The 27,644-nt window shown below is 29.9% G+C and overlaps 1 protein-coding gene across 1 annotated transcript; it reads left to right on the top strand.

The window, feature by feature from the left end:
* Positions 1–27,129, top strand: LOC115884009 (nose resistant to fluoxetine protein 6-like). The gene is made up of 13 exons (XM_030902444.1): positions 1–332; positions 396–500; positions 12,149–12,330; positions 14,886–15,094; positions 15,148–15,463; positions 21,630–21,793; positions 22,877–23,045; positions 23,101–23,294; positions 23,352–23,477; positions 26,373–26,578; positions 26,632–26,774; positions 26,878–26,989; positions 27,048–27,129. Exons 1-13 carry the CDS (start codon positions 203–205, stop codon positions 27,110–27,112), a joined length of 2,121 nt encoding a protein of 706 aa, XP_030758304.1. The 5' UTR covers positions 1–202; the 3' UTR covers positions 27,113–27,129.
* The last annotated feature ends 515 nt before the right edge of the window (positions 27,130–27,644 follow it).

The following is a 27,644-nucleotide window of genomic DNA, read 5'->3' as shown; positions in this document are numbered from 1 at the left end:
TTATATTCATGGTCTCGAGCCACGACGGGTCCCACAAAAACAACACGATTTTTAAATGCTGACAGTTGTGCTATCTCCCACCATAGCACACGTTTTCGAACCATATATTTTGTATTTTGCTTTAATTTCGATTTCGTTCTTGGTGGGTTCCCGCACTTTCTCACTTAATAACTTAATTAAATACACCCTTATCAATTAAAAAATGTACATATCACTTAATAATGCCCTTTTTTATGGACTTGTTATGTGTGTTTTGTGTAACAGTTTAGTTTTTTGCAACATTTTCAGTGACAAAGTTAGTGTTTCTAATAAAACGAAATTTTTGACTGCCGGTAAAATTTACAGTGTTTTTATTATTAAATTAAGAGAAAAAAATGTGCTTTTGTGTGTTTCAGGAAACCCTGTTGAATCAATTTTAAAATCTCTTAGTACAGAGTGTGCGGAAGATTTTAGTTTTCTTGTAAAAGAGTTTGAAAATAAGGAATTATGGGCTTTAAAAGGTAAGAAATGTTATCAATAAGTTATTCACTTCTTATCTTCATAAAAATTTATATATCTACAGGGTGGTTCGAATTGTATTCGGATAACTTCGGTAACTAAAATGCTTCGTTTTGGAGATACAGGGTGAAGAATTTTCATTTTTATTTCGATTTTTTCCTAATAATTTATGAACTATAGTGAATATTGGGATGGAAATTGGTGTCTGGGTGTGATAATATTATTTTCGGTGAAACTTTGGCATAAAAACATTTGAAATTTATTATTTCAGTCTAATAAACTATCTAAACCTGTTTATTTTTTGTCAATAATGACATGTATTGATTATTTCGATTCAAAATATCTCGAGAAACATTACCAATACCGATTTTTACCAAGATTCCAAATTCTAATGTCAAAAAACACCTTGACACCAATTTTCATCCAAATATCGACTATAGTTCAAAATTTTATTCGAAAAAAACGAAATAAAAATGAAACTTCTTTTCCCTATGTCTCCGAAACTAAGCAACTTAGATTTAACATATACGAACTTAATTACTAATTTTTATCTGCAGAATATGCTGCCGAAGTTTCCCGAAACGATTCGGAACACCCTGTATATTAATGTTTATAATAATATTCTTTTTTCTCTGTTAACATACAGAATAATTTTAATTATTATAAATATTTAGAGTATTTTTATTGGTATCTTAATTTTCTTTTCATGTTGCTCAGTAATTAATGATTTTTATCTAAACAAAAATATTGTAGATATTTAAACCCGATTTTCAAATTGGCATATTTGGAAATGGTCTATTTATGGTCTAATTTGTTATTTTCAAAACGGAATTAATTATATTTAATTCAAATCAACCATACGGTACTATATTATGGTGTGTTAGAAAAATATATTACCTAATAAATTTAATCATTTTGAGAGTTATTCGCAACCCTGATCTATTTAATCTGCATATGGCGCGTAAAAATGAAAATGTACAGGGTGTAAATGAGTGAAGCCCGAAAAAATGATTGAGCTAATAGTTTTTTTAATAATAAATAAGGTTTTCAAAAAAAATCGATTTGGCGTTTTACTATAATTTTGTTTGCCTTTACCTACCGGCTGCGTCTCAAAATTGGTTCACCCCTATAACTTTTTTATTTTTTCAGATGAAAAACAGGTTTGGTATATTAGTATATGACATAAATTAGGATTGATTGATGTATTCAATTATTTTTTGTCACTTCCTGTTTCACCGGAAATGATGACAACTTTTGATTTTTAAACGGCACCCTCGGTATATTTTTACTTTATTCGATAGAAAATGACACTTTGAATAGAAAGACATATCATATTATGTCAACTTTTGATATTTTCGCTTAAAATCAAATATTTTAAATTTATTTAAATTAACTCTTTCTTCTTCTTTAAAATTCTCTTTTTAATATTTTTTTTATTTTTAATCATATCTCAATTTTTCAAATGGAACGAGGGTGGCTCATTAGCATAATTGGAAAAGGCATTTTTTTACGAATAATTTGGTACTATACACATGGTATTTTGAGTCAAATTATCGTTATGAACCGCATATTACAATTTCAAATAAACCCACAAAACATCCCTCTTTAGAACTTCGTCTGTCATGTTAAGAAATGAAAGTAAATAATAAAGCGCCTCTCGTGTTTGTTCGCACGCTAAAAATTTCAATTATTGCCTGTATATATTTTTTAAATTTACAGTTTTTTAATTGTAAAGTAATATATTACATTTAAATGGAATATATTACTTAACAATTATGTCAATTATAGGATTACAAGCTTGTTTTCTAACATTTTTTAAATAAAACGAATTATAAAATTTCAATATGTATATTTGTCGTAGGTATGAAAAAAGTATATATATAAAATGGACAAACGCTTACTTACATTGCAATAAAACTTCCACTTTTCGTTTTGCAATCCAAACGCAATTATTTCTATTTCACAAATAAAAATATCCGACAACACTAAAATCACTGAAACTTCCGCGGCTAACACCGAAAACTGAAAAATATAACGGCACTTTTTGTTTTGGACCTGCATATCAACATAACGCTGTACCATTATGTTTTTGTTTTTGAAATAATACAAAATATCTAATTATAACTTGTAAATTTTAATATTTTAACATGATTTTAACTATTTCTGACATTAACTAACTTTTTGTTATCAAGATGACATTTTAGACGGCAACTGACATATATGTCATAATATTTAAATTTTAAATATGTAAATATAATTTAAATTAATATAATGCAACTTTATACAAAGAAAACATTTATACATTCACAAAATACAACAAAGGATAATAATATAGTTTGAAAACAATGAATATTGAATTAAAATTAAAATAAAAATTAAAAAAGTTAAGCGCGACCCCTTGTGTCAAAATTAGATGATTAAATTTTCGCAATTTTTACACCATTTGATGACCGGTGGCGCCTCTAGTGTTTGTTCGGGCGGTTGGGCTTTTACTCCCGCTTATGGCCATTAAAGAAAAAGTTCTAAAGGGGGATGTTTTGTGAATAAACCATATGCAAAAATGTCAAAAGGTGACATATGATGTCATTCTATTCAGAGTGTCATTTTCTAACGAATAAAGTGAAAAATACGGAGAGCGTCATTTAAAAATCAAAAGTTGTAGTCATTTCCGGTGAAACAGGAAAATTATAAAATTTCATCTCAATCTTAATTTTGCACAAAAACCTTTATTGTGATATAATCGAGAATATAATTAAATGTGATAATTTACAAACATATAACTGCTATGAAAGTATATCGATTTATTATGGTTAATTATTAAAAATGTCGAATGAAAGGTGTAATTTCACAGTTACTTCGATTTTCTTAACAAAATAATTAAAATTTTTGGATAAAATGTAATAAAAATTACAAAAAAAATAAAACAATAGTAATTTTTGATTTCAAAAATAATGCATTAGTGATTCACAGGAAAAAAATTAAAAAATGGCAAATTTTAAAATTGTTTTTGATAGTACAAAAATATTTCTGGTAGGCACTAAGTTAATTCACTAAATTTTAGTTTGGGACCCATGCCCAGAACCAGAGATATGCATATGGGATGAGGCTTAAATAAGTGCAAATATTTTCAGGGCTGGTAGATCTCGAAAAAAGAAATATAATTTTTCTTTGCCGTTTTTCAAATATCTTCAAAATAGCCGAGTTATTTAACTTGGAAAATTATAAAATAAATGAACACTTTGAAAACCGATGGATTTTTTCTGTTTTTTTGTTTCTCTAATGTTAATCTACTTTCTATGTTGCCATATTATCAAGATATTATTATGTTGATAAGAGAAAATGTTTGGATAAGAGAAGATCTTTGGAATTTCTTTAAATTTTTAGTTAAAAAATATATCTTGTAATATGGCAACATAGGTAGTAGATTAAACTTACAAGGAAGAAAAGATCCGGCGGTTCTCAAAATTCAAGCGAAAAATCATTTTTTTTAATTTTTAAAATAAATAAAAGAGTTATTCAAATTTGAAAATTAAAAAAATACAGGGTTGTTCACCACATACGACACGGAGTATTATAGCTAAACGATTAGATTTATACAAATTCTAAATTTTGGGTTCGTTGAAGGAGCTACAATTTAAAAATATTTTTACAAGACACAGAGTATCCCAAATAAGTAAAAAGTATTATAGTTGTATTTTTTAAATTGAACACCCTGTATATTATTCTATTTTTAGATTCTACGATTGAAATGAAGGTAAATTTCATTAAGGGTTATCACACTTAAACCTTACAGTTTTTGAAATATATTTAATTTTGTCAAATTGTAGTAAAAAAATTAAGGCTTCGTTTCTCCAAGGGTATCAAAGATTTTAATACTAAATATTTACTGAAGTTTATTTATTGATCGATATTGTGTTCCAATAATAAACAAAATACTACATTATACAGAGTGTCTAAACATTTATATTAAATAATTACTCGCTTTAAACGGCAATGACTTGTTTAATTTAAATAGAACACCCTGTATATTTTACGAGAATCAGATGCACAATTTAATTGTCTATCAAATTGTATTATACCATTTTTTACCTATCTCTTCAAGTTTTCGTAGAAAACGCATTTTCTTACAATTTATAACTCATTTATCACTATATCTATGGAACAGTACAGATACTAATATTGTCCATATAGTCTGCTTATTTCATTAAAAAGTAAAAAAAGCCCTTAATATTTTTTTGTTAAAGAGGACCAATTAATATGATCCCAGTATTCAAACTACATTAATTGACTGTTTACGTTGATTAATAGTAATTGCTCCAAATACTAAAAAACTGAATTTTGTGTGTGTATTAGACAGTGTGGTAAAAAGTTTTTTGAATGTCTGGAGTGCGGTAGACAGATAATATCACGTATCGGGCTTTTCAGTCACAGAAAAGCTCATGAAAGAAAACGCCTTGCGTGACCATCTTCTGATGCGTGTCAAATACTCGTCAGCAAGTAATGGCGGTATGGTGGTAAAAAGCTTATAAATTTTATTTCATTTTTTGACGAATTCTTATTTATAACAACGGAGACTTTATATTGATTTCTCAGTCAAATCCACATTTATTTAGATAGTTTATTAATAATAATTTATTAACTAAAACAATTAGGTACGTAATTAACTATTTTTTGGGCAGAAATTATAATGGTATATTTAAATGGTTCACTCTTTTACAAAGATTTGAATACTTTTCTTTTTGTAAATAAATGGGCTTACAATGTTATTATTTTTACCACCTGCACATTTTGTACATATGTTGCTTTAAAAAAATCTAAAATGTCAATATTCCATGGGTATAGCGATAAATGAGGTCTAAGTTATAAGAAAATGCATTTTCTACGAAAACTTGAAGAGATGTAAAAAATAGTGTAATACAATTTGATAGACAATTAATTTGTGCATCTGATTCGCGTAAAATACACAGGGTGTTCTATTTAAATTAAACAAGTTATTGTCGTTTAAAGCTAGTAATTATTTAATATCAATTTTTGGACACTCTGTATAAGGTAGTATAATTTTTATTATTGCAATACAATATCTGATCAATAAATAATCTTTAGTAAATATTTAGTATTAAAAACTTTGATACCCTTAGACAAATGTAGCCTTAAATTTTTTACTGCAATTTCACAAAATTGAAAATATTTCAAAAACGGTAAGGGTTAAGTGTGATACACCTTAATCAAATTTACCTTTATTTCAATCATAGAATTTAAATATAGAATAATATACAGGGTGTTCCATTTAAAAAAATACAACTATGATATTTATTACTTATTTGGGACACTCAGTATCTTGTAAAATTATTTTTAAATTGTAGCTCTAATAGACCTTCAACGAACTCAAAACTTACAATTTGTAAAAATCCAATCGTTAAGCCACAATACTCCGTGTCGTATGTGGTGAACAACCCTGTATATTTATTTAAAAAAAAATAGAGTCTCCGGAGTTTTTCTCTATTTGCATCCCTTTTAGTGCGGTAACCATGGTAATGTTTCCTTATACTATGGTGTATGGTTTCGAAGAAACTTATTTTATTAACTGTATATTTAATAAATTAAAGAAGGGAACTTAATATATACATATATTTAGTAAATTAAAGCACACCCTATACATACATAGAACAGGTATGTAGTTTTAAAATTTGAAATTATGTTACGAAAATCGAGAATTTCGCGTCATTGAAACTGAAAGGTTAAGATTGTAAATATATCAATTCGAAAAACCTTGTTTGTAATGCTGAATAATGTCAACCGCTTCAAGATCAAAATAAAAGCAGCAAAGACATTGCATATAGATGATGCTTTTCCTGTTTATATCAACTGGTTTTTATAACGCTTAATGTACGTGTATGGAAAATTAAAAGTCCCAGTTTCTCTTTAATTGTATTTATAAATATTGGATGACCTAGTGTTTGGAAAAAAGCTTTATATCAAGTTTCCTATTTCATATTTTTACTGTTTAGTGATTATTGACTGCATCCTCATCAAGGTTCGGAAGTAGTTAATTAAGACGTAATTTACCTATTTATAATTTTTTTTTAATTTTTTTTTATTTTGATTAACTACGTGTAGTTATTTTTCAAAAACTACGTCTCTTCTTGTTCATTAACTACACGAAAACTACGTTAATAAACTACGTATCGATATTATGAATAATTTTCCTTTGTGTGAGGGGTCTAAATAATGATGTGAATATTATATTCAAAGCCATATTTCTTCTGTTTTCTTAAATACATTATGTGTTTTCTAAAGCATCAACTTATATTATAACCTCACCTCAAACCTTTGATATTTGAAAGTTACATACATAGGTTACATAAACTACACCCTCTATACATAAACTACATTAACTACATGTAATGTAGTTGATGTAGTTTTTAAAAGTAACATGTAGTTTTGCGAACCATGACCCTCACTTAAATTTTGAGTTTTTTACTGTTTTATGTACGAGCAACGGTCGCGCACATTTTAAAAATAATTTTATAGATATACAGGGTGATTTATAGAGGGTGATTCACGGCAATGTTAGGTTAGACATTTATACACTTAGATTGATTAGAGTGTTTAATTTTTTTTATTTTTAGCCATATTTTAATGATTTTTTTAGCAAACTGAATATAAATCTATCAACTTTAATTCATATACTCAGATTTTTATAAACTTTAGTAGTTTTTTGGCTGATTATACAGGGTGGCGCCTCTCATACGCCGCGGAAGCTCCACGGAGAACGGTAGTTTATATCGAAATTAAATTTTGGCAGCATATGTAGGTTAACTGAAAGCATTTTATAAAAATATATAGAAGTATACAGGGTGTTCCAAAAAAAGTTACACATCAAAGTTGTGTTTTTTTCTAATGGAACACCCTATATATTAATTGATTTTCGGATTCTAGGAAAAAAATAAAGGGGAGTTTTTTGACATATTTCACATGTTGTGAAAATTTCGATTACAGCTACCTAAATTTTAGTTTACCTTGTATAGCCTGATATTTAATTACAGTAACCATTGTATGTTAAACCAAATTGAAATTGGACCCGAAAAGTTATACAGGGTGAGACAAAATTAATATGGAACATTAGTCACTTTTAAAAGCAAGACGGATCCATAAGATTTGAACGATGAGCCGTAAAAATGAATCGTGGGAATTGAATCGGATCACAATGCGATCGTTCGTTTCTTGACCAATATTTAGACTTGAGCAAAAGCCCTAAACAAACATCATGAACATAAAATGCAAACAATAAGAAAGTTATTTACGAAGAAAAAAACTTATTTATACTGTGCTTAGTACGGGAGTATCTGTAAGGTATTTAATTTTCTCGTTAATATTTTTGTTAAAATAATATTACCAACTATTTTTACTAAGAGACATTTTTTACGTAAAAAGTCATGGAAATGTTTATTTTTTTAGTCAATAGTTTTATACAGGTACCGTCGAAAAGTTATTACACTTCAAAACAGTTAAAACACATGTAGGTGGCGCCCTCTACAAATAGAAGTCATTTTGATATCGAAATCAAATTTCTCATGTCACAAAACTCCCAGACACCAATTTTCATACAGATATTGACGTTACTTTAGAAACTATTAAAAAAAATCGAAATAAAAATGAAACTTCTACACCCTGTATCTCCGAAACTAAGTATTTTAGGACATACATTTATACGAACTTTTTTACTTATTTTTATCTGCAGAATATGCTGCCGAAGTTTGCGGAATACTGTTCGGACCACCCTGTATATAAATTGGATTGATAATTTAATATTACGTATTGGTAAAATAATCAATCCAATTACGCCAGTGTTATAAAGTGTTAACAAACAAAGGAAAGAACTGTATATTTCTTTTTCTGGTCCCTTAAGTAATTGTCCTACCAAATTATCGCCTGTAGTGCCAGTTACGATTCTTGTTTTTTTCAAACGTATATTGCGCATGTGGTTCGTTCAAATGAACGAATCGTAGGAGTCGATTCAATATGAGAAATTGAATCGTGTTATTCAATTCACTAAAAAGAATCGTAATGCCCATCCCATCACCAAAGTTTACAGAATAAAATATAAGTTCCGTCACTTGTGTCGGCGGCAGGTATCAAAAGCCGCTTCACGCACGTGTTTCCCAGTGTATTACTGGTGTGTGGACTTTGGACCCAGCATACACGGCGGATCACGTTCGGCGTATTACTCTGATTTTGACGTTATTACAGAGTGGTCTCGCATGCATATGGAATTATTTTTCAAGTGATTATTTAATTTTCATTGCAAAATGTTACTGATCACATTAGCCTTAGTTAATTATTTATTAGTGTATTATAAAAAAAGCATAATTATTTTTATTATTTCTTAAAAATAATATTGAGTTTTTCGCCACTGGAAAAAAATTATTTAAAATATCTAATTAGAATTATTCAAGAACACTTTATTTTTTAACACAAAAAATCATATACTGGGTGTGTCTCAAAAGTGGCTTACCCCTATAACTTTTTTATTTTTTCAGATAAAAAAACGAGATTTGGTGTGTTAGTATATGACCTAAATTAGGATTGATTAACGTTTTCAATTTTTTTCGGTCACTTCCGGTTTCACCGAAAATGACGACAACTTTTGATTTTTAAACGGCAACCTCGGCATTTTTCTACTTTATTCGATAAAAAATGACACTCTGAATAGAATGACATATCATATGTCACCTTTTGGCATTTTAGCTTAAAAAAATCTTTTAAAATTTCAATATTGAGTGTCAAAGCTCTTTTAAAAACAAAACTTTAATCAAGGAGTCCTGGGAAAAATAGATTTGATCGTCTAATGTTTTCCATGCCTTGTCTTGGCCGGTTAAAAGATGCCCAAATGGTATTTTTAACCATATCTTAATTTTTTTCAAATGGAAAGAGGGTGGCTCTTAGTATACATATTTGGAAAAAGTATTTCTTTACGAATAATTTCATGCCACACATTTGGTATTTCGAGTTAAATTGTCGTTATAAACCGCGTGTTACACTTTCAAATAAATCATATGTGAAACTGTTAAAAGCTGACATATGATATGTCTTTCTACTCAGAGTATCATTTTCTATCGAATAACGTAAAAAATACCGAGTATACCATTTAAACATCAAAAGTTGTTGACATTTAATAGTTTCAGCTTTGAATTTTATAGTGTACGTAATTCGTGTTGGAAAACCATATTACGCACTCATTGAATACTGCACTCGTAATGCGTAATATTATTTTTTCCAAAACACTCGTTACGTAATATACTTTTACATTATTTACTGTTGATATTGTGTAGCTTTATTTTTTGTGTTTGTTTTTAAAATTTATTCTATTTTTGCTATATCTTTTTTTATCTTGCCATGTCTAAATATTTATATGTAATACACCAATAAACTGATAGTATATTTTTTCTTTTGTAGATTTACTATTAGGTATTTTTGAAATACCCCACGTTCCCCTGCACCTTGTCGCACATTGCGATCGGTAAAAATGCGGCTTCTATTTACCGTCCGGCGTATCGGACGAGGCGGCTTCTGGCTTTTGATACGCGATTTTCAAAGTGCCGATGCTAAGTGACCGAACTTATATTTTATTCTGTAAACTTTGCCATCACTAATGTGTTGACATCAAAATAAAAATATTCAGAAGACATGGTTCTGACATGGTTCTGACCGAAAAATAGGAAAAAATTTTAGGAAAATTTGCTCATGAAGTTATTGCACAGGGTGTTTTTGCATTGCATAGGATAACAAACAACTCTTAATTATTATTAACCCTGTATAATAAGTCAAATACTAAAGTTTGTAATAAACTGAATTTACGAATTAAAGTTGATATATTTATATACAGTTTGCTAAAAAAATCAAGGAAATAGGACTAAAAATTAAAAAAAGATATAACACTTTAAACTTGACGAAAAATTTGTCCGTTGCGTTTTCCTTGCATCTGAGTTTAGTTTAGTTATGTAAGAAATATTTGTTAATTTAGTATTTGGAAGCCTGTCCAAATAGAAATTGACTAAAATTAAATTTCTCTGCGGAAATGCATAATTTCAAGTTTTTCAACTTTAGAATGTTACATGAAAACACGTTTCTGTTTTACATTCTAGACATTTTTCTAAACATAACCATGCAAAAAACTTCTTGCTGAAACGTACCATTATAACTTATTGATAAAATATTGTAAAATAAAGCAAGATTTGAAGTGATGCACTCGGCAATTGGGATACGCAAACAAGCTCCCTTTCTTTGAGTTTGTTTTAGAATGTTTTTTTGATTGCTTTGGTTTCACTCTTTTTTTTTCATTATTCTCGGTACAAAAAAGTTTCGTTTAAAAAGTAGTAGCATCTTTGTTATTTTAAATGAAACACCTGGTATATCCAGCGATTCTAAAGAAACCCATAACCTTAAATCACCCTGTATTGTTTTACGCTAAAGTTGCAGCCTTGTTGTAGTATACCGGGCGCGTCTCACAAGTGGCTCCCCCCTATAATTTTTTTATATGTTCAGATAGAAAAAACGAAGTTTGGTATGTTAGTATATGACATAAATTAAAATTGACGGCATTCAATTGTTTTTTGTCACTTCCGGAAATGACTGCAACTTTTGATTTTTAAATGACACCCTCGGTATTTTTTTACTTTATTCAAATTTTGACATTTTCGCATATGGTTTATTTGAAATTGTAACATGCGGTTCATAACGACAGTTTGACTCAAAATACCAAGTGTGTGGTACTAAATTATTCGTTAAAAATATCTTTTCCAAATATGCTAATGAGCCACCCTTGTTCCATTTGAAAAATTGAGATATGATTAAAAATACGACTTATGCATCTTTTAACCGGCCAGGACAAGAGGCGAGAAGTATTAGACGATCAAATCTATTTTTCCAAGGCTCCTTGATTAAAAATTAGTGTTTGTAACACGGCCATAGCTCTCTGGGTTGAAATTTATAATACGATTTTTTAGCGAAAATGTCAAAAGTTGACATACGATATGTCATTCTATTCAAAGTGTCATTTTCTATCGAATAAAGTGAAAAAATACGGAGATTGTCATTTAAAAATCAAAAGTTGTAGTCATTTCCGGTGAAACAGGAAGTGACTAAAAACAATTATTAAATACAGTCCTAATTTATATCATATACTAACATACCAAATCTCGTTTTTTTATCTGAAGAAATGAAAAAGTTATATTAACCACTTTTGATACGCACCCGGTATAATGGATTTTTTGTTTTTTGGTAAATAATGTCGGCAAAAAATTTTCATCCAATGTTTTTTTTTAATTTGGATTTTTACATAAAGGTAGCTCTAACTTTCTAAATTATTTTCAGCATTACAGTATTGTGAGTATTGCCGTTTCATTTAAAAAGTAGTAGCATCTTTGATATTTTAAATGGAACACCCAGTATATCCAGCGATTCTCCAGAAACCCATAACCTTGAATCACTCTGTATTATTTTACGCTAAAGTTGTAGTATATATTATATTTGTTCTCAGTAGACTTGCTAGAAAAATTACATCCACAATGAAAAACTCAAATAATATGAAACCTGATATGGAGCGTTTCTAGGACATTGGGTCACCCTGTCTATATTTTTTTTCTTGTAGCCCTGGGTTCTTTTCTAAATTCCCCAACAAAGGACACGTACAATTTGGGTAATTTTGACGAATGCGTTGATATTTTAAGAAGAGATCAGCAAAAAACTATCCAAGGTCAATACTGCTTAAGCGAAGTATCTTTCAATGAAAATGACGGAAGAAGAATGATTCTTAAGGATAATTATACACCCGTAAGCAGTATACAGGGTGTCCCAAATTTGAGAATACGAAGATCGGAATTTATTAAAGGGTTATTTTTAAAAATTGTATGAAGAATTATGAGTCCACTTCACTAGTCCGAAAAAGTAGCAAAATAAGCGTTCGGCATTTAACGTTTTATGTAAAACTGGCTAGGTATTTTGACACAAATGAAGAAGGAAATTAAAGATAAAGGGTTATACTATATCCGTATTGTAGCACAATTTTAGATAACTTCTTTATTTTTAAGATTTTGATGGTCAAACATCAACAAAATATTTCTTATGTTTGGACTAAATTTTCTCGAAAATAAAGACAATTTAAAATTCCGTTACAATACAGAAATAGATTGAAGTTTTGTGATTACAGTGATATATAATTTATATGGTTTTGTAACAAATTGCTCGCTATTTTATGGCAAATGCTGAAGCTCTGCAAACCTTAATCAAGCCTTTATCAAAGCACGTGTGTTTGGAATTTTGGGTGTGGCTTAACACGACAGGATCGGGCTAAGCCTTGGGCAGATTTCTGAAATATATTTTTTTTTCCTTCGGCCACACACCCGCTTTACCCGACCCCTGAGCGCGACCCGAAAGTATAGCGTAATAGACTCTTAAATAAAAAAAAATGTTTAACTAACAGAATGAACGTGAACAATGAACCTTGGTTTCATAAAATAGACATCAAATTTTATGGCCTCAGATAACACAAAATTTTTATTATTCTAATATTGATGAACATCACGATACAGATTATTATTCACGACTAACACTAATACTATACATACGTTTGTTTCCGAATATATCTTGTAAAACTTGGGTGAAAAAAAAACAAAAAACAAAAAAAGAAAATCACAATAAAAGAGGTTTAAACCAAAGAAATGAAGAAAACGCTTAAACACGTATATTTTATTTTGTTTTTTTACATATTTTAAGAGTTTTTAAAAATATATACAGGGTGTTTCGAAAAATTTGGACATTGATTAATCACGATCCTGCTTAAAGCGCTTGACGTAAAAAGCTGATTTTTGGCAAACGGATTGACTTTAGGGTGTAGCGGTTCGATAAGAAGGGATTTTTTGAAACTCGAGTTCTAAGGGGGTGAAACCACCCCTCAAATATTACAATATTTTTTATTTAAAAACCGGTGAGTTTTTCGGAAAAACTCTCAAACACGTATATTTTATTTTGTTGTTTTACATATTTTAAGATATTTTAAAAAATTATACAGGGTGTTTCATAAAATGTGACCATTGAGTAATCACGATTCTGCTTAAACTGCTTGAAGTTTAAAGCTGATTTTTGGCAAACAGATTGACTGTGGGGTGTAGAGGTTCAATAAGGAGGGGTTTGTCGAATCTCAAATTTCAAGAGGGTGAAAAACGCCCCTCAATATTACAATATTTGTTATTTAACAAACGGTTAGTCTTTCGGGAAAACGCTTATACACGCATAAGTTATTTTGTTTTTTTACATATTATGAAATTTTTTAAAAAATCATACAAGGTGTTCCGAAAAGTTGCGTAATTGATTAACTACGATTCTGCTTAAACTGCTTGACGTAAAAAGCTTATTTTTGGCAAACGGATTTTTCGGAAGTCAAATTTCAACGAGATGAAACTACCCCTCAAATATTACCAAGTTATATAGTAATCGCCATATTGTTTTTTTCTCATGCTGACATAAATGTGAGAATATTTTATCAAGTTTGTATGTTAATGGAAATTCTTGCTTTGCTTTATCATCACTATTACAAATGATTAATTCGACGCGAACAAAGTCGTGGGTACACGCTAGTAAAATATGATAATATAATAATAATAAAGTCACTTGAGAAAATTAGCCCTAAACATTTCATAGCGTGACTTATATGTAAGATAACACACTAGTACCATAAATAATATAATTTGTAATGTAACTGTCATTGATTCTTCCAACAAACAATAATAATGTGACTTTTTCATGACAATGACCTCAAAAAAACAATAAACTCTATTTCTTAGATGTGCTGATGAGGATCAAAAGCAAAAGCAAGCTTTTAATGCTAAAATTGCTGTAAATCATCACTGACTTCTTGAAAAAAAAGCAAATAGAACCGACAAAAATACAGCTATTAAAATGAAACAAAAAACAAACCATCGAGAAAAGATGAGCCTTGATATTCCACAGGGCGTTTCAAACTTTCACCAAAATATCAACATTTTGCTTTGGTTGCACGCAATTTGTGTCTAGACCATGTCTAGACAGAACTATTTAATCGTAGAATTACTTGATTGCATGTGAGCGCGGCTCTATTGTAATACATTGGTTACAAATCTTCAACTAAACAGTCGGCCGACTAAAAATTATCTGTCAGCGCATGGGCTTACACTTGCCCCCAAAAAAGTTGTATATTAAAAAATAATAGATAAAATATAGAATAAAATTAAGGGGGCGCGGGCGCTCCAAAACATTTCCGTCGACTTAGGGAGTTTCATAAATTTGGGACACTCTATAAAATAGTACACGTTCATAATAATTAATGGTTCAACATTTTAATTGATTTGTAGGCTGAAAGAAACGAATTCAAGAATAACCATATATATTTAGGAATTTGCCTACCTTTGACTTGCAGAAGACAAGATGTTGAAGTTATTGTTAAAGAAATGTTTAATACTTTTATCGATGATGACATCAAAGACATTTCCGTTAAATTGGACGATGAAAGTTGTTATTTTAAACAAAAGCAAGTGACCTCAACTGAAGAAATCATCTATGGGTATGAAAAAGAAATAAACTTTGCAATAATGTATATTTATTTTAATTTTACAGATCTATCATCTCCTTATTTCTCTTATTTATTCTGTTTTCAACGATTCTGCATGTCCTGCACATCAGGAAAAGGATGAAATCGGTTGTATACAGTGTGGAAAAAATTAGAGATGAGAATAATACAGTGAAAAACGAAGTTATATTCTCTTTTTCTCTGATTCAAACTGTTGGGAAACTGCTACAGACGAAACCGAATGAGTTGAACTTGGAATGTATTTGTGGGATCAAATTTTGGTCTATGACGTTGATTATTATTGGACACTCTTTGATTTTTGTGTTTGGTGGACCGGTTGTTAACACTGATTTTTTTCAAGAAGTAAGTTTAAATAAATATTAAATTATATTTTTATAAAACAATATTTGAAGCGTCAAGTTACAAAACCCGCCTTATCAATTTTTAAAAAAAAATGGCCTAATGACATATATTAATAGTGGACCCTGAAATCTACATAAACATAATCTCAAAATGCATTAAAAGTCGCCTATTCCTATATTAGTTCAGTCATTGAGGATCAAAAAAGGGGCCTGCTTGGAAAAAAGTCCGGAAGTTTTGAAACTTTGCAGGTTTATAGGTTTTGGGGTCCCTAACTAAAATCCATAAAATGCACATTTCCAGACTTGCCGCCGGCGCCGCCATCTTGCCAAGATGGCGCCCAAAATCGGTATTTTGTGAATATCTCGAAAACTATGCGTTTTTCGCAAAAATTTGAGGAGAGCAAAATTAAAGAGAATAAAATTTCCTATAAAAAAGATTTTATGAAAATTTTCGCTGAAGTCAACCGTTTAGGCACAAAATCCCTGGAAATTTTACAATTTTGCGTAAAATATGATATTTTATGTATAGTCGATTTTCCGAAATCAAATGTCGATTAGGGTTCACTAAAACTAGTTTTAGTTTAGTTTCTTCAATTTTGTCATGAAACAGTGGCGTATCATTAATTCGCTCATTAATTTATGAATAATTAATTGTCGTGCTGGACAGCATTGATTGCGAACTTACCACCAGATTCAGCATTGGTCTGGTTGTACAAAAGATGCCGAAGAATGGGGTTGGAAGAAAACGAAAACAGGCATTACTCCAGTCACAACGTTGAAAGATCCAGCTCCAAAATCCCTGTTGGCATTTTTATCCTGTAAATGCAAAACCAACAACTATGGTAAAGACTGCAGATGCAGAAAAGCAGGATTAAAATGTTCAATGATTTGTGCATACTGCAATGGTAAATCCTGTGACAACATCACTGAAGTGTCACTCGACGAATCCGATGAAGAGGAGTTGGACTTGCCTGTAGATATCCCTCTGGCGGCTGAAGATGAAGAGTTGGACGTATTGAGAGACCACCCTGATGAGCCCAGCACAGCAGACACGATCGACTTTGACATCAATGAGCCAGATCCGTCGGTCTTGTGAAGATAAGTTAAAGTTTTTAATTTATCTAGTGGAGTAGGCCTCCGGGGAGACCACGTTAAAATAAACACGCCATATACTTTACCTCTTGGGTGGTGTGGAAACAAATACACATTTACAATAATTAAAATTAATTATTCATAAATTAATGAGCGAATTAATGATACGCCACTGTTTTATGACAAAATTGAAGAAACTAAACTAAAACTAGTTTTAGTGAACCCTAATCGACATTTGATTTCGGAAAATCGACTATACATAATATATCATATTTTACGCAAACTTTTAAAATTTCCAGGGATTTTGTGCCTAAACGGTTGACTTTAGCGAAAATTTTTATAAAACCTTTTTTATAGGAAATTTTATTCTCTTTAATTTTACTCTCCTCAAATTTTCGCCAAAAACGCATAGTTTTCGAGATATTTACAAAATACCGATTTTGGGCGCCATCCTGGCAAGATGGCGGCGCCGGCGGCAAGTCTGGAATTGTGCATTTTATGGATTTTAGTTAGGGACCCCAAAACCTATAAACCTGCAAAGTTGCAAAACTTCCGGACTTTTTTCCAAGCAAAAATCCCCAATGACTGAACTATATAAACTTCACTACAAATTACGTTACTGCAGCAAAATCCGTCTTATCCACTTATATTTGCCTTTTATTGTCAGTATTGTTACAAATCCCGCATTTTTTCATAAGCTTTTTACACAAGTACAACTACAATATTACTACTGACGTCTTTTCAAATCCTTACTTAATTTTAATAAAATAGTATATTTTATAAATCAAGTTAGGATGCAAATACAGTATGATCAAAAAAAAAAACGGCGTTCGGTTGGCTCGGAAATGACGATCGATGACATATCCCATAAAAATTTACATATAAAATGACAGCGTTCTTATACTGCAACAAAACCCGCCTTATCCGAAATATTTTTATGTTTTTTCTGTTTATTAATTAAATATTATCTAATTTTTATTTTTATAAAAACGAGATAAAAAAACAATGATTCCACTCAGGACACGTTTTTTTTGTAAATTAAGGCTTCAAACGTTTGCTAAAACAGTTTTTGCTTATTATCTCGAAACAAAATTTGTGTTATAAGGCGGGTTTTGTAACTTGACGCCTGCCATTTGCAGTCTTTGTGAATTCAACTCTAGACAGGGTGTTTCAAAAAGCATGTGCCATTCCTCGTAGAGAGATTCCTTACGTAAAAATAAGATTTATTTTTTATATCAACAAAGGTCCGATTCTTCTTTGTTTCGTAGCTACAGGGGGTTAGAGTCTTCATTTTCAAGTACTTTTAGCGATATGAATAAAATTTTGAAAGTAAAAATTACTATAAGTTATTCACCAAGGAACCAGGGAAGTGCATATGGGTTATTACTGGAATATTTTTCTAAAACAAACATGTGCGCCACTGACTTTTTTTCTCTTGTTGGCAAAATTGTGTAGGCCGTTTAATGCCGATTAAAAGTTGTAACTTGATATGTTGTTGATTTAGAGAATATTGAAATAAAAATAAAATTAATAAATTATTTATTTAATCTATATTATTATCTATACTAATATATAAAATCCTTAAGTACTTAACACGTATATTTTATTTTGTTTTTTTACATATTTTAAGATTTTTAAAAAATGTATACGGGGTGTTTCGAAAAATCTGGTCATTGACTAATCACGATCCTGCTTAAAGCGCTTGACGTAAAAAGCTGATTTTTGGAAAACAGATTGACTTTAGAGTGTAGAGGTTCGATAAGAAGGGATTTTTCTAAACTCGAATTCTAAGGGGGTGAAACTATCCCTCAAATATTAAAATATTTTTTATTTAAAAACCGGGGAGTTTTTCGGAAAAACTCTTAAACACGTATATTTTATTTTGTTGTTTTACATATTTTAAGATTTTTTACAAATTTATACAGGGTGTTTCATAAAATATGACCATTGAGTAATCACGATTCCGCTTAAACTGCTTGACGTTTAAAGTTGATTTTTTGTAAACGGATTGACTGTGGGGTGTAGAGGTTCGATAAGGAGGGATTTCTCGAATCTCAAATTCCTGAAAACTATCCCTCAAATATAACAATATTTGTTATTTAAAAAACGGTTAGTCTTTCGGGAAAACGCTTGGACAAGCATAATTTATTTGTTTTTTTTACATATTTTGGATTTTTTTTTTAAATCATACAGAGTGTTCCATAAAGTTCGGTAATTTCTTAACCACGATTCTGCTTAAACTGCTTGACGTAAAAAGCTTATTTTTGCCAAACGGATTTTTCAATCAAATTCCAACGAGATGATACTACCGCTCAAATATTACCAAGTTATATAATAATATCGCCATATTGTTTTTTCTCATGCTGACATAAATGTGAGAAAATGTTATCCAGTTTGTATGTTAATGGAAATTCTTGCTTTGCTTTATCATCACCATTACAAATGATTAATTCGACGCGAACGAAGTCGCTGGTACACGCTAGTATTATTATATTTTCTTAAAATTTATAACACTGACATTCACTGGTACCTACAGCAAATTAAAAAAATAGATAATAAATAAATGAATAATAAAATGACCTATTTTTTAAAGTTTTAACGTCCTGTAATTTTAAAAGTATGCATTTCCACAATTTCCACACCCATGTTTGTAGGAACTTTTTTCATATTTTTAGATGAGGAATCTATGATTCTTATTTAGTACTTTGGCCAGTTAATGACATTAAACAATTATTATTATAAAGGTGATATTAGATTTGGATTAAGGCAAATTAAGAAAATAGTCTTCATCTCATCAAGGAGACCGAAATATCAAGAAAAAAACTTTTAATCGGCATTAAACGGTCTACTCAACTCCTCAACTGTGCTAAAAAGTGAAAAAGTCAGTGGCGCACAGTCTTTTTAAAAAAATATTAATTTGATAACCCATATGCACGTCCTTGGTGAATCTGTCGACCATCTGTCGACACTTCTTTAGCAGTAAGATATGTCGTACTTATAGTAACTTTTACCCATTGTTTTTTCGCATCGCTAACACCCCGTGGAAATTATCATAAATACAAAAAAATAGGACTTAGGTAGCAACGAAACTAAGCATACTCATGTTTTTGTAACACTCCGTATATTTCATAAAATAAATAGGACACCTCTGTATCTAGATTAATTTTTTAGATTTATTTTGAGGAAATACAAATATTAGAGACATTTAAATCTATACTAATCTACAGGGTCATCAAAAAACGTCCATATCAAGTTTTCTATTTGTAATATTCACTCTAATCTACGTATAAAAGATATTTTTTTATTCTTTTTCTAATATTTTTTATTCGCTTTAAGTAATACTATTACACACTAACATATACTAAAAATAGTTTCATAGAACTACAGGATGTGATTTAAATATTTTTGACACCAAAGTTATAGTTTTTGATATAGAATACTATACAGGGTGAGTCTTAAATAAGTGCAGATATTCTTAGGGGTAGTATATTTCGACCCACGAAACCGAAAGAGGTTTTTTCACAAAAGAAAATTAGAACTTTTTGAAAAAAAATTTTGGAATTGTTTTGTTTTTAGTTAATAAACATAATTTGTTGATAATATAGCAACATAGGTAGTAGATTAAATTTACAAGAAAGAAAATCCAGAAAAGATCCAAATCAAAATTTTGGCAAAAATTTATTTTTTTTTGGATATTTTCAAACTTGAATAACTCAGTTATTTTGGATTTATTTGAGAAACGGTAAAGAGAAAATATGTTTCTTTTATCGAGGTCTACCAGCCTTGAAAATATTTCCACTTATTTAAGACTCTCCCTGTATAGTTTTTTTGACTCAGTGCATTTACTATAAAGTTTAAAACATATCGAACTTTTTGGTGTACAAGTCCCCCTGTATGCATGCTTAAAATGAAAAATAGATGTATACATGTTTTTTTTAATATATTTTAACTCCTGTTCGTGAAAAAAAATAATTGCAGACCTTAAAGATTACAATTTATCATAATTTTTGACCTATGCTTTAATAATTAAGTTATTTTATCAATTAATAAAAATATTTTTGTAATAATTATTTACATGATCTCACCTGATGTTTATTCATATTAATTATTTCAATTAATTATAAACCACTTTATTTAACCGTTTAAAAGATTCATGCTATTAAGTTGAAAATGTTTCAGAAAATAGTTATACCTAGTTAAAAAAAACTACCAGTTATTAAAAATATTTTTAAAAGTCATCATTTTATATTATTTGGATAAATTTGTGTTTTTTTAATAATAAATATACAGGGTGTCTCAAAAAAGATGTGCCATCTCACGTGCCATTCCTTACGTAAAAATAAGATTTATTTTTCATATCAACATAGGTCCGATTCTGCTTTGCTTCGTAGCTACAGGGTGTTAAAATCTTAATAATCTTTCGATTTATTATAATTTTCTTCCAAGTACTTATAGCGATTCGTATGACTTTTTTTCTTTTGATATCAGAATTGTGTAGGCCGTTTAATGCCAATTAAAAGGTATCTCTTGATATTTTGTCGAATTCGGCCTCGTTGATGAGATAAACGCAATTTAATTAACCACAATAATTAATAAAATTAAAATAAAATAAAATTATTAAATTATATATTTTAGCTAATTTATTATTAAATATTATTAGGTACTAACAGTTATTATTACTATTGGCCCAACCTACAACAATTTCAAATAAAAAAATAATGGTATTTAAGATAATTACAAAAACCCTAATTTTAAAAATTTTATTATCCTGTAACTCTAAAACAATGCATTTCCATACCCATGTTTATAGAAAAAAAATTCATATTTTTTTGAGAGGAATCAATGGAGTACTTATTTAAAACTTTCGCAAGTTAATGATATTAAAAACATTTCAAAGTTGCCATTAGACTTTTGGATCCACTACTTCTTTTGGTAAAATTTGCAGCACAACTTAAAAAACAGTATTTTCTAGTATCTTTTTGATACAAAAATGATTAGTATTTTTGATTGCATTTACCTGACAGCCATTTAATTAGTTTTTAATATAATATGATTAATATACTATGATTTTTTAGACTTCAACCGAAGTACAAAATGGTATTTTTCTAAACAACCCTCTTTTAGTGGATAGTTTTCTCTTAATAAGTGGGTTTCTCATGTGCCATCTTCTCTTGATAGAACTGGAAAAACGCAATGGAAAAATAAACGTTTTTATTCTGTACATCGCTAGATATATTCGGTAGGTAAAAACATTTAAAGGCGGAGATTAATTTGGGCCGAGCGCCGTAATGTAACGCTTGTTCGCTGTTCGCGACGAGCTTTTGAGGTTGAGGTGCAAAAAAATGAGAAACCAACCAATCTCAGCGCTAATATGTAGATAATGATCTGCTATTTAACCCCTCAAAAGTCCCATTCGGTCCCAGTGGAGGAAGTGTGAAAAAAAATGCCGCCATCTTGGATATTTTCGTTTTTTTTTTAAATATATCTGTTTGTATAAGTTTTTTCGAAAAAGTAGAGATGCGGTTTTTGTAGAAAATTGAATTTCACACACTAACATATTATTTTACATCATTTTTTCTCTAAAGTAAATATTAACGGAGATAGAGCTATTTTTTAGTTTATCTATTAGATATTTTCCACCCCTTTTATTAAAGCAATCAGCTAAAATAGGTATTTACATTAACAGTCTATTTTTAATGAAGACAAACCAAGTATAAATTTAAGCATTAAAAAATAAAAATAAGGATTATTTAAAAAAATGTTGTTCTTATACCGGGTGCGTCTCAACAGTGGCTCACCCCTATAACTTTTTTATTTTTTCAGATAAAAAACGAGATTTGGTATGTTAGTGTGTGACATAAATTAGGATTGATTGACGTATTCAATTGTTTTTGGTCACTTTCTGTTTCACCGGAAATTACTACAACTTTTGATTTTTAAATGGCACCCTCGGTATTTTTTTACTTTATTCGACAGAAAATGACATTCTCAGTAGAATGACATATCAAATGTCAATTTTTGACATTCCTGCTTAATAAAAAATCTTATTTTAAATTTCAATCTTGAGTGCCCTGGCTATTTTAAAAACGCTATTTCTTAATCAAGGAGCCTTGGACAAATAGATTTGATCGTCTAATGTTTTTAGTGTCTTGTCATGACCGGTTAAAAATGTGTAACACGTTTACATTACAACGCTCAGTTCAAGTCAATATCCACCTTAAGACAAATAAGTATATCTCATCTAAAATGGTACCTAACTTATGAAAAGAAAAATTATAAAAATTAAAAAATCTAATAGAAAATAATATATATTTTTCAACAGATTAACCCCAGCATATTTGGTTGTTATTGGATTTTATATGACTTGGTTGCCCAGTATTGGATCAGGGCCATTTTGGGACAAATTTGTTGTTAAAGAAAAGGAGAGATGCTTAAAATCTTGGTGGACAAACCTGCTTTATATTAACAATTACGTCCAGACTGACTCTTTGGTAAAAACTCTCATTAAAAAACTAAATATTTTTTAATATAATAAAACATTTTTAGTGTATGTTTCAAGCTTGGTACTTAGCTACTGACTACCACTTGTTTATCATAGCACCCTTTATAATTTTCGCGTTATGGAAATGGAAAAACGTAGGATTATCTTCTCTGGTGTCACTGATATTTTGTGCTGCTCTGTTATCGTTTTATATTACTTTGAAAGATAATTTGGATCCTACGTTAATGGCATTTCCACCGTAAGTTTCGACCAAAATAAAAAAAAAGGCTTAAAACTTAAAAAAATTATATTTCAGGGAAATACAAGATCTATCTACGAACTTCTACTTTGTTACATCATATATAAAGACTCACATGAGAGCTTCATCCTATTTTATTGGGATGCTTTTTGGATATATTGTACACAGGATTCAAATAAGAGCGTAGGTATCTTTTATAACCTATCCTTAATTTAACCTCATAAAGGTTGATTCTCACTATACCTTCCGTTTCCATTCCATATCCGTTCCGTATTTTTTATTGTATTGTCGCTATACGTAAGCATACGTGTGTGCTTCCGTTCCATTCACATCCGAAAACAGATTCAAATGATCTTTCAAACTCTATTAGGGTTTCCTATATCTATCTAATTCAAATTTTGTATAAAGACCAATTTTTCAATAAAATGGCAACCAAGAGGGCTAATATGTCGTATATGGCAAGTTTCTAGTGACAGTTATTAGTAGCTGTTTTCAAAATTGAAATTAGTTTATAGAATTATTTAAATTTATAGCAGTTTACTTTTATTTCATTTACCTACAATAGTTTAATAAATAATATTTATAAATATGTATTTATTAATCTATCAAAAAAAAACGAAGTAGTTCTTTGCATAAAATAATTAACTAGAAAGAAGTGTCAACTCTGTCTTAAATCGTGGAAACACGATACGCCACCGAAAGCCTTCGTTGTCGTCTGGAGAACTAATTTTCCAATTGACAGGTTGACATGATGGCTTCATTTTTATTTCCGTTTCTGGTTATTCAATGGCGGGCCCTCTTTCAGTTTAAATGTATTTTGTACTCTTTCTTATAAATAAAACAAAACAAAATTTTATTCAAACATATTTATTTGAAATATGAGACAACGGGACTAAATAAATATAAAAAATAAAGAATTGAATGATTTCTACAGCAATTACTTAATTATATGCAATTTTAACGTAAATTAGTAAGGTATAAGCATGGCTTACAGCTTACAGTAATTTGTAAATAAATACGCCTATTCACAGCCATCAAGGATAGAAAACGGGGGCAGACATGAAAACGGGAGCCTTATACAAAAATCTGAAAACAGAAAAATAAATTTTTTTATACTAAAATTAACAATGTAAAAATATCAAGGTATAAAATATAAATATACTGTTTAAAAAAAGCGTCCATTATTCCCAAAGAGACCTGGTTTGTAAATCAAAAAGAAGCAAAAAGAGACTTTTAGTCGGATAACAATCAGATTGTATCAGTCAGATTTACTGCATTATTGACAATAAATCGCACATACTGGAGATAACTAATGTTGGCTATAGTTAAAAATGATCTTACCTTGCTGTAAATTGTTTCCATTTCAAAAAAATCGCCGATCATAAACATAACAAAATTTTCTTGCATCTAAAAAATACAGAAATAGTGTTTATTTACTACCTATTTTTAATATACATGGGACATACCTAGTACTGCAGAAACGTCTTTTTCTCCAGGATTGTTCATGTAATAATATATTTTATATGCTTTACTACCTTTATATTTGTAAATTTCTGCCGAAATATCAAATTGAATTTACAAAACAAAACTAACCGGAGAGAATTAAAATGGCGTCGAAATTTGTTCTAGAACAAATCTGAAGTTGTCTCTGAAATCTGTCAATTCTACACTGTGAAGTTAGACAATAGTTAGACAGAAACATTGCTGTCCTTGTCTAGGCGGCCATACTTGTCGTCAGGAGATGACAGGATTGACACTAATGACTGTTTCCAATTTTCCTATTTCACTGTCACCCCCCTGGTTCTTTGCTTTATTTTACGATGACTTGATACATATATGGATTTTCTATAAAAGAGCCAATTGCGGCAAATTCATTTTCTTTACTTCCAATGAGAGGTTTCTGCCTAATAGGTTTTTTATAAACCACACTACCAGCTCTGCGAAATAGGACAAGTAGTTTCAGGGGCGGATAAAGGAATTTATTTTAGGACGGGGGCCAAAATAAAAAGCAATGTAGAATACGCTTTTTAGGGCGCTATTTTTATCCCAAAAGCCTAATATTTTACACAATTTACAGATTTTAGGGGGGGCGGGCCCCATGTGCCCCCCCCCCCTCTGTATCCGCCACTGAGTAGTTTTCCGAAGGAACGTTTATCAGGATGATTCTTATTTGGATATCTTTGAGCATAAACCCTTGAGGCCATGAAGCAATAATTTTCCTCACAAAATAAAATCACTAGTAACATATCCATTCATTAGATAGATACTGCTTTATTTTTTTCATCGAATAATGAATGCTCACTTATTAAACTATTGTAGATAGATTTAAGAAAACTGTTATAAATTACGAGTATAAATAGTAATGTCCATATACTAATGTTGATTTTGAAAATAGTTACTAACTGTCACTAGAAAATTGTCATGGCGACAACAGCCATCTTGATTGCCATTTTATTTAACAATCGCTTTTTATTCAAAAACTGAGCTAAATAGGTATAGGAAACCCTAATAGAGTTCGAAAGAGCATTTGAATCTGCTTCGATTTATTTAAAAAAATACAGGGCGTTTGAAATAACGAAGTTTTTATATAAAATAAATCCTTAAAATAGATCAGCAATTTTGGTGCCCCTGTATAAATTTAAGGAAGCAATAACATTTTTCGGTAAAGTTTATTTCTCTACCTTTAAACTCGGCACAAGAATTAATTCTGAAAAGTAATGTACAAGGCGTTAACAAACTTTTTTATTATGTCATGCATATTTAAATATCTTTAAATATCTCAAAAACCAAAGCTTTTAAACATATTAAACCCTTATAATAAATGCCTTATTTTATCTCCAAGAATCCAAAAATGAAATAGAATACCGGGTGTTCCATAAGAAAAAAATATAACTTTGGTATAGATCTTAGTTCTGACACACCCTGTACATTTCAAAATAATTTTAAATTATGCACATTACGTTCCCACATATCCCCATAAAATATTTTGTTTCTACATCTTTTCGTTTTCGTATAATCCACCGAGGCGAATGAGGTGCGCCACCCTATATATTTGCAATATTTTAAATAATCTTTTAGGATTAAAATTTCCAAACCAGTTCAATGGATAGGCTGGATCACGACTACATTATTTGGCATCACTAGTATTTTCTCAATTGTAGTGTTTTATAGTCCAAACTATCAGTATGACAATATTGAAGCAAGTATTTACGCAAGTCTTCATAGAATAATGTGGTCTCTATTTGTCGGATGGGTCATCACCATGTGCGTCACAGAAAACGCCAGTAAGAACCACAAAATTAAGCACACTAATAGAAATAAAATATTCAACTTTTAGATTCCGTAAATAAGTTTCTTAGTTACAAAGCATTTATTCCCTTGAGCCGTTTGACGTATTGTGCCTACCTAATAAACGGCTTGATTGAAATATATCACAAAGGGATATTGCGGCAACCTCTGCTTTTGACTAAATTCGACTTGGTAAGTTGCGTACGTTTGAAAAGTTAAAAACTGGAGGGAAGCATTTATTGTTTTACTGGTTGCCAGCATATTAAAAATAAGTATTTTTAAATATTTTTTTCAGGCTTGCAGACTGTTAGGACACGTAGTAATAACGTTTTTCTTTGCATTTTTACTATGCATTTGCTTTGAATCACCTATACACGGCTTGGAAAAAATATTACTTAGAAAAAAAGGTATTTATTTCTATTTTGTCTTTACAAAATTGACTTATTTTAACAATTTATTTGATAGATACCAGACCAGAAAAACCAGCAGTACAATCTACTATTATACGAGTTATTGAGGAAAATGAATAAAAAATACACAAAAATGACGAGTATTGTTTTATTAAACATCTACAATAAGGGCCTTAAATCTGTTTTACACATAAAATAAATTATATAATCACATTTTTCTTTGAAAAACAGCTTTACAATAATTACCTACTCACATACAATTGTAGAATCTTCAAAAATGATCAGCAAAAAACGAATATATTTATTACTGACTATAAAATCAGTATTTTCTGTACCCTGTTCATATGTTACTTTTGCCGCTTGATTTTTGAAGAAACTGACTCAATATATAGAAAAGCCTTGTAATAGTATAGAAATATCACATAAAGAAACTCATTCCTGGATATTGTGGAATAATACCTAAAACGCAAGCTCTGTAGATGGTATTGAATCTGAGCCAGGCGTCATATGAAAAATTGCTGTCTTTAAAAAAAAGTATGGAAGATGTATTTTTATTTTATTTTATCGGCCACATGTTTTACAACCAAACCATCAGCATTTACATAAAATGTTGAAAATCCATTATACCAGCTAAAATAATACATAAAATACC

Source organism: Sitophilus oryzae, unplaced genomic scaffold (assembly GCF_002938485.1).
Source record: "Sitophilus oryzae breed Bouriz unplaced genomic scaffold, Soryzae_2.0 scaffold_2008_pilon_pilon, whole genome shotgun sequence".
NCBI lineage: Eukaryota > Metazoa > Arthropoda > Insecta > Coleoptera > Curculionidae > Sitophilus > Sitophilus oryzae.
Note: the sequence above shows the minus strand (reverse complement) of the source record. Positions and strands in the feature narration are given on the sequence as shown.

Bases quoted from the DNA above. Each gene is read 5' to 3' on its own strand.
- LOC115884009 (XM_030902444.1), top strand. From the start codon at position 203: ATGTACATATCACTTAATAATGCCCTTTTTTATGGACTTGTTATGTGT. The intron at 501-12,148 runs GTAAGAAATGTT...TTTTTCTTGTAG, and splicing joins GGAATTATGGGCTTTAAAAG to CCCTGGGTTCTTTTCTAAAT. The intron at 23,478-26,372 runs GTAGGTATCTTT...ATAATCTTTTAG, and splicing joins CACAGGATTCAAATAAGAGC to GATTAAAATTTCCAAACCAG.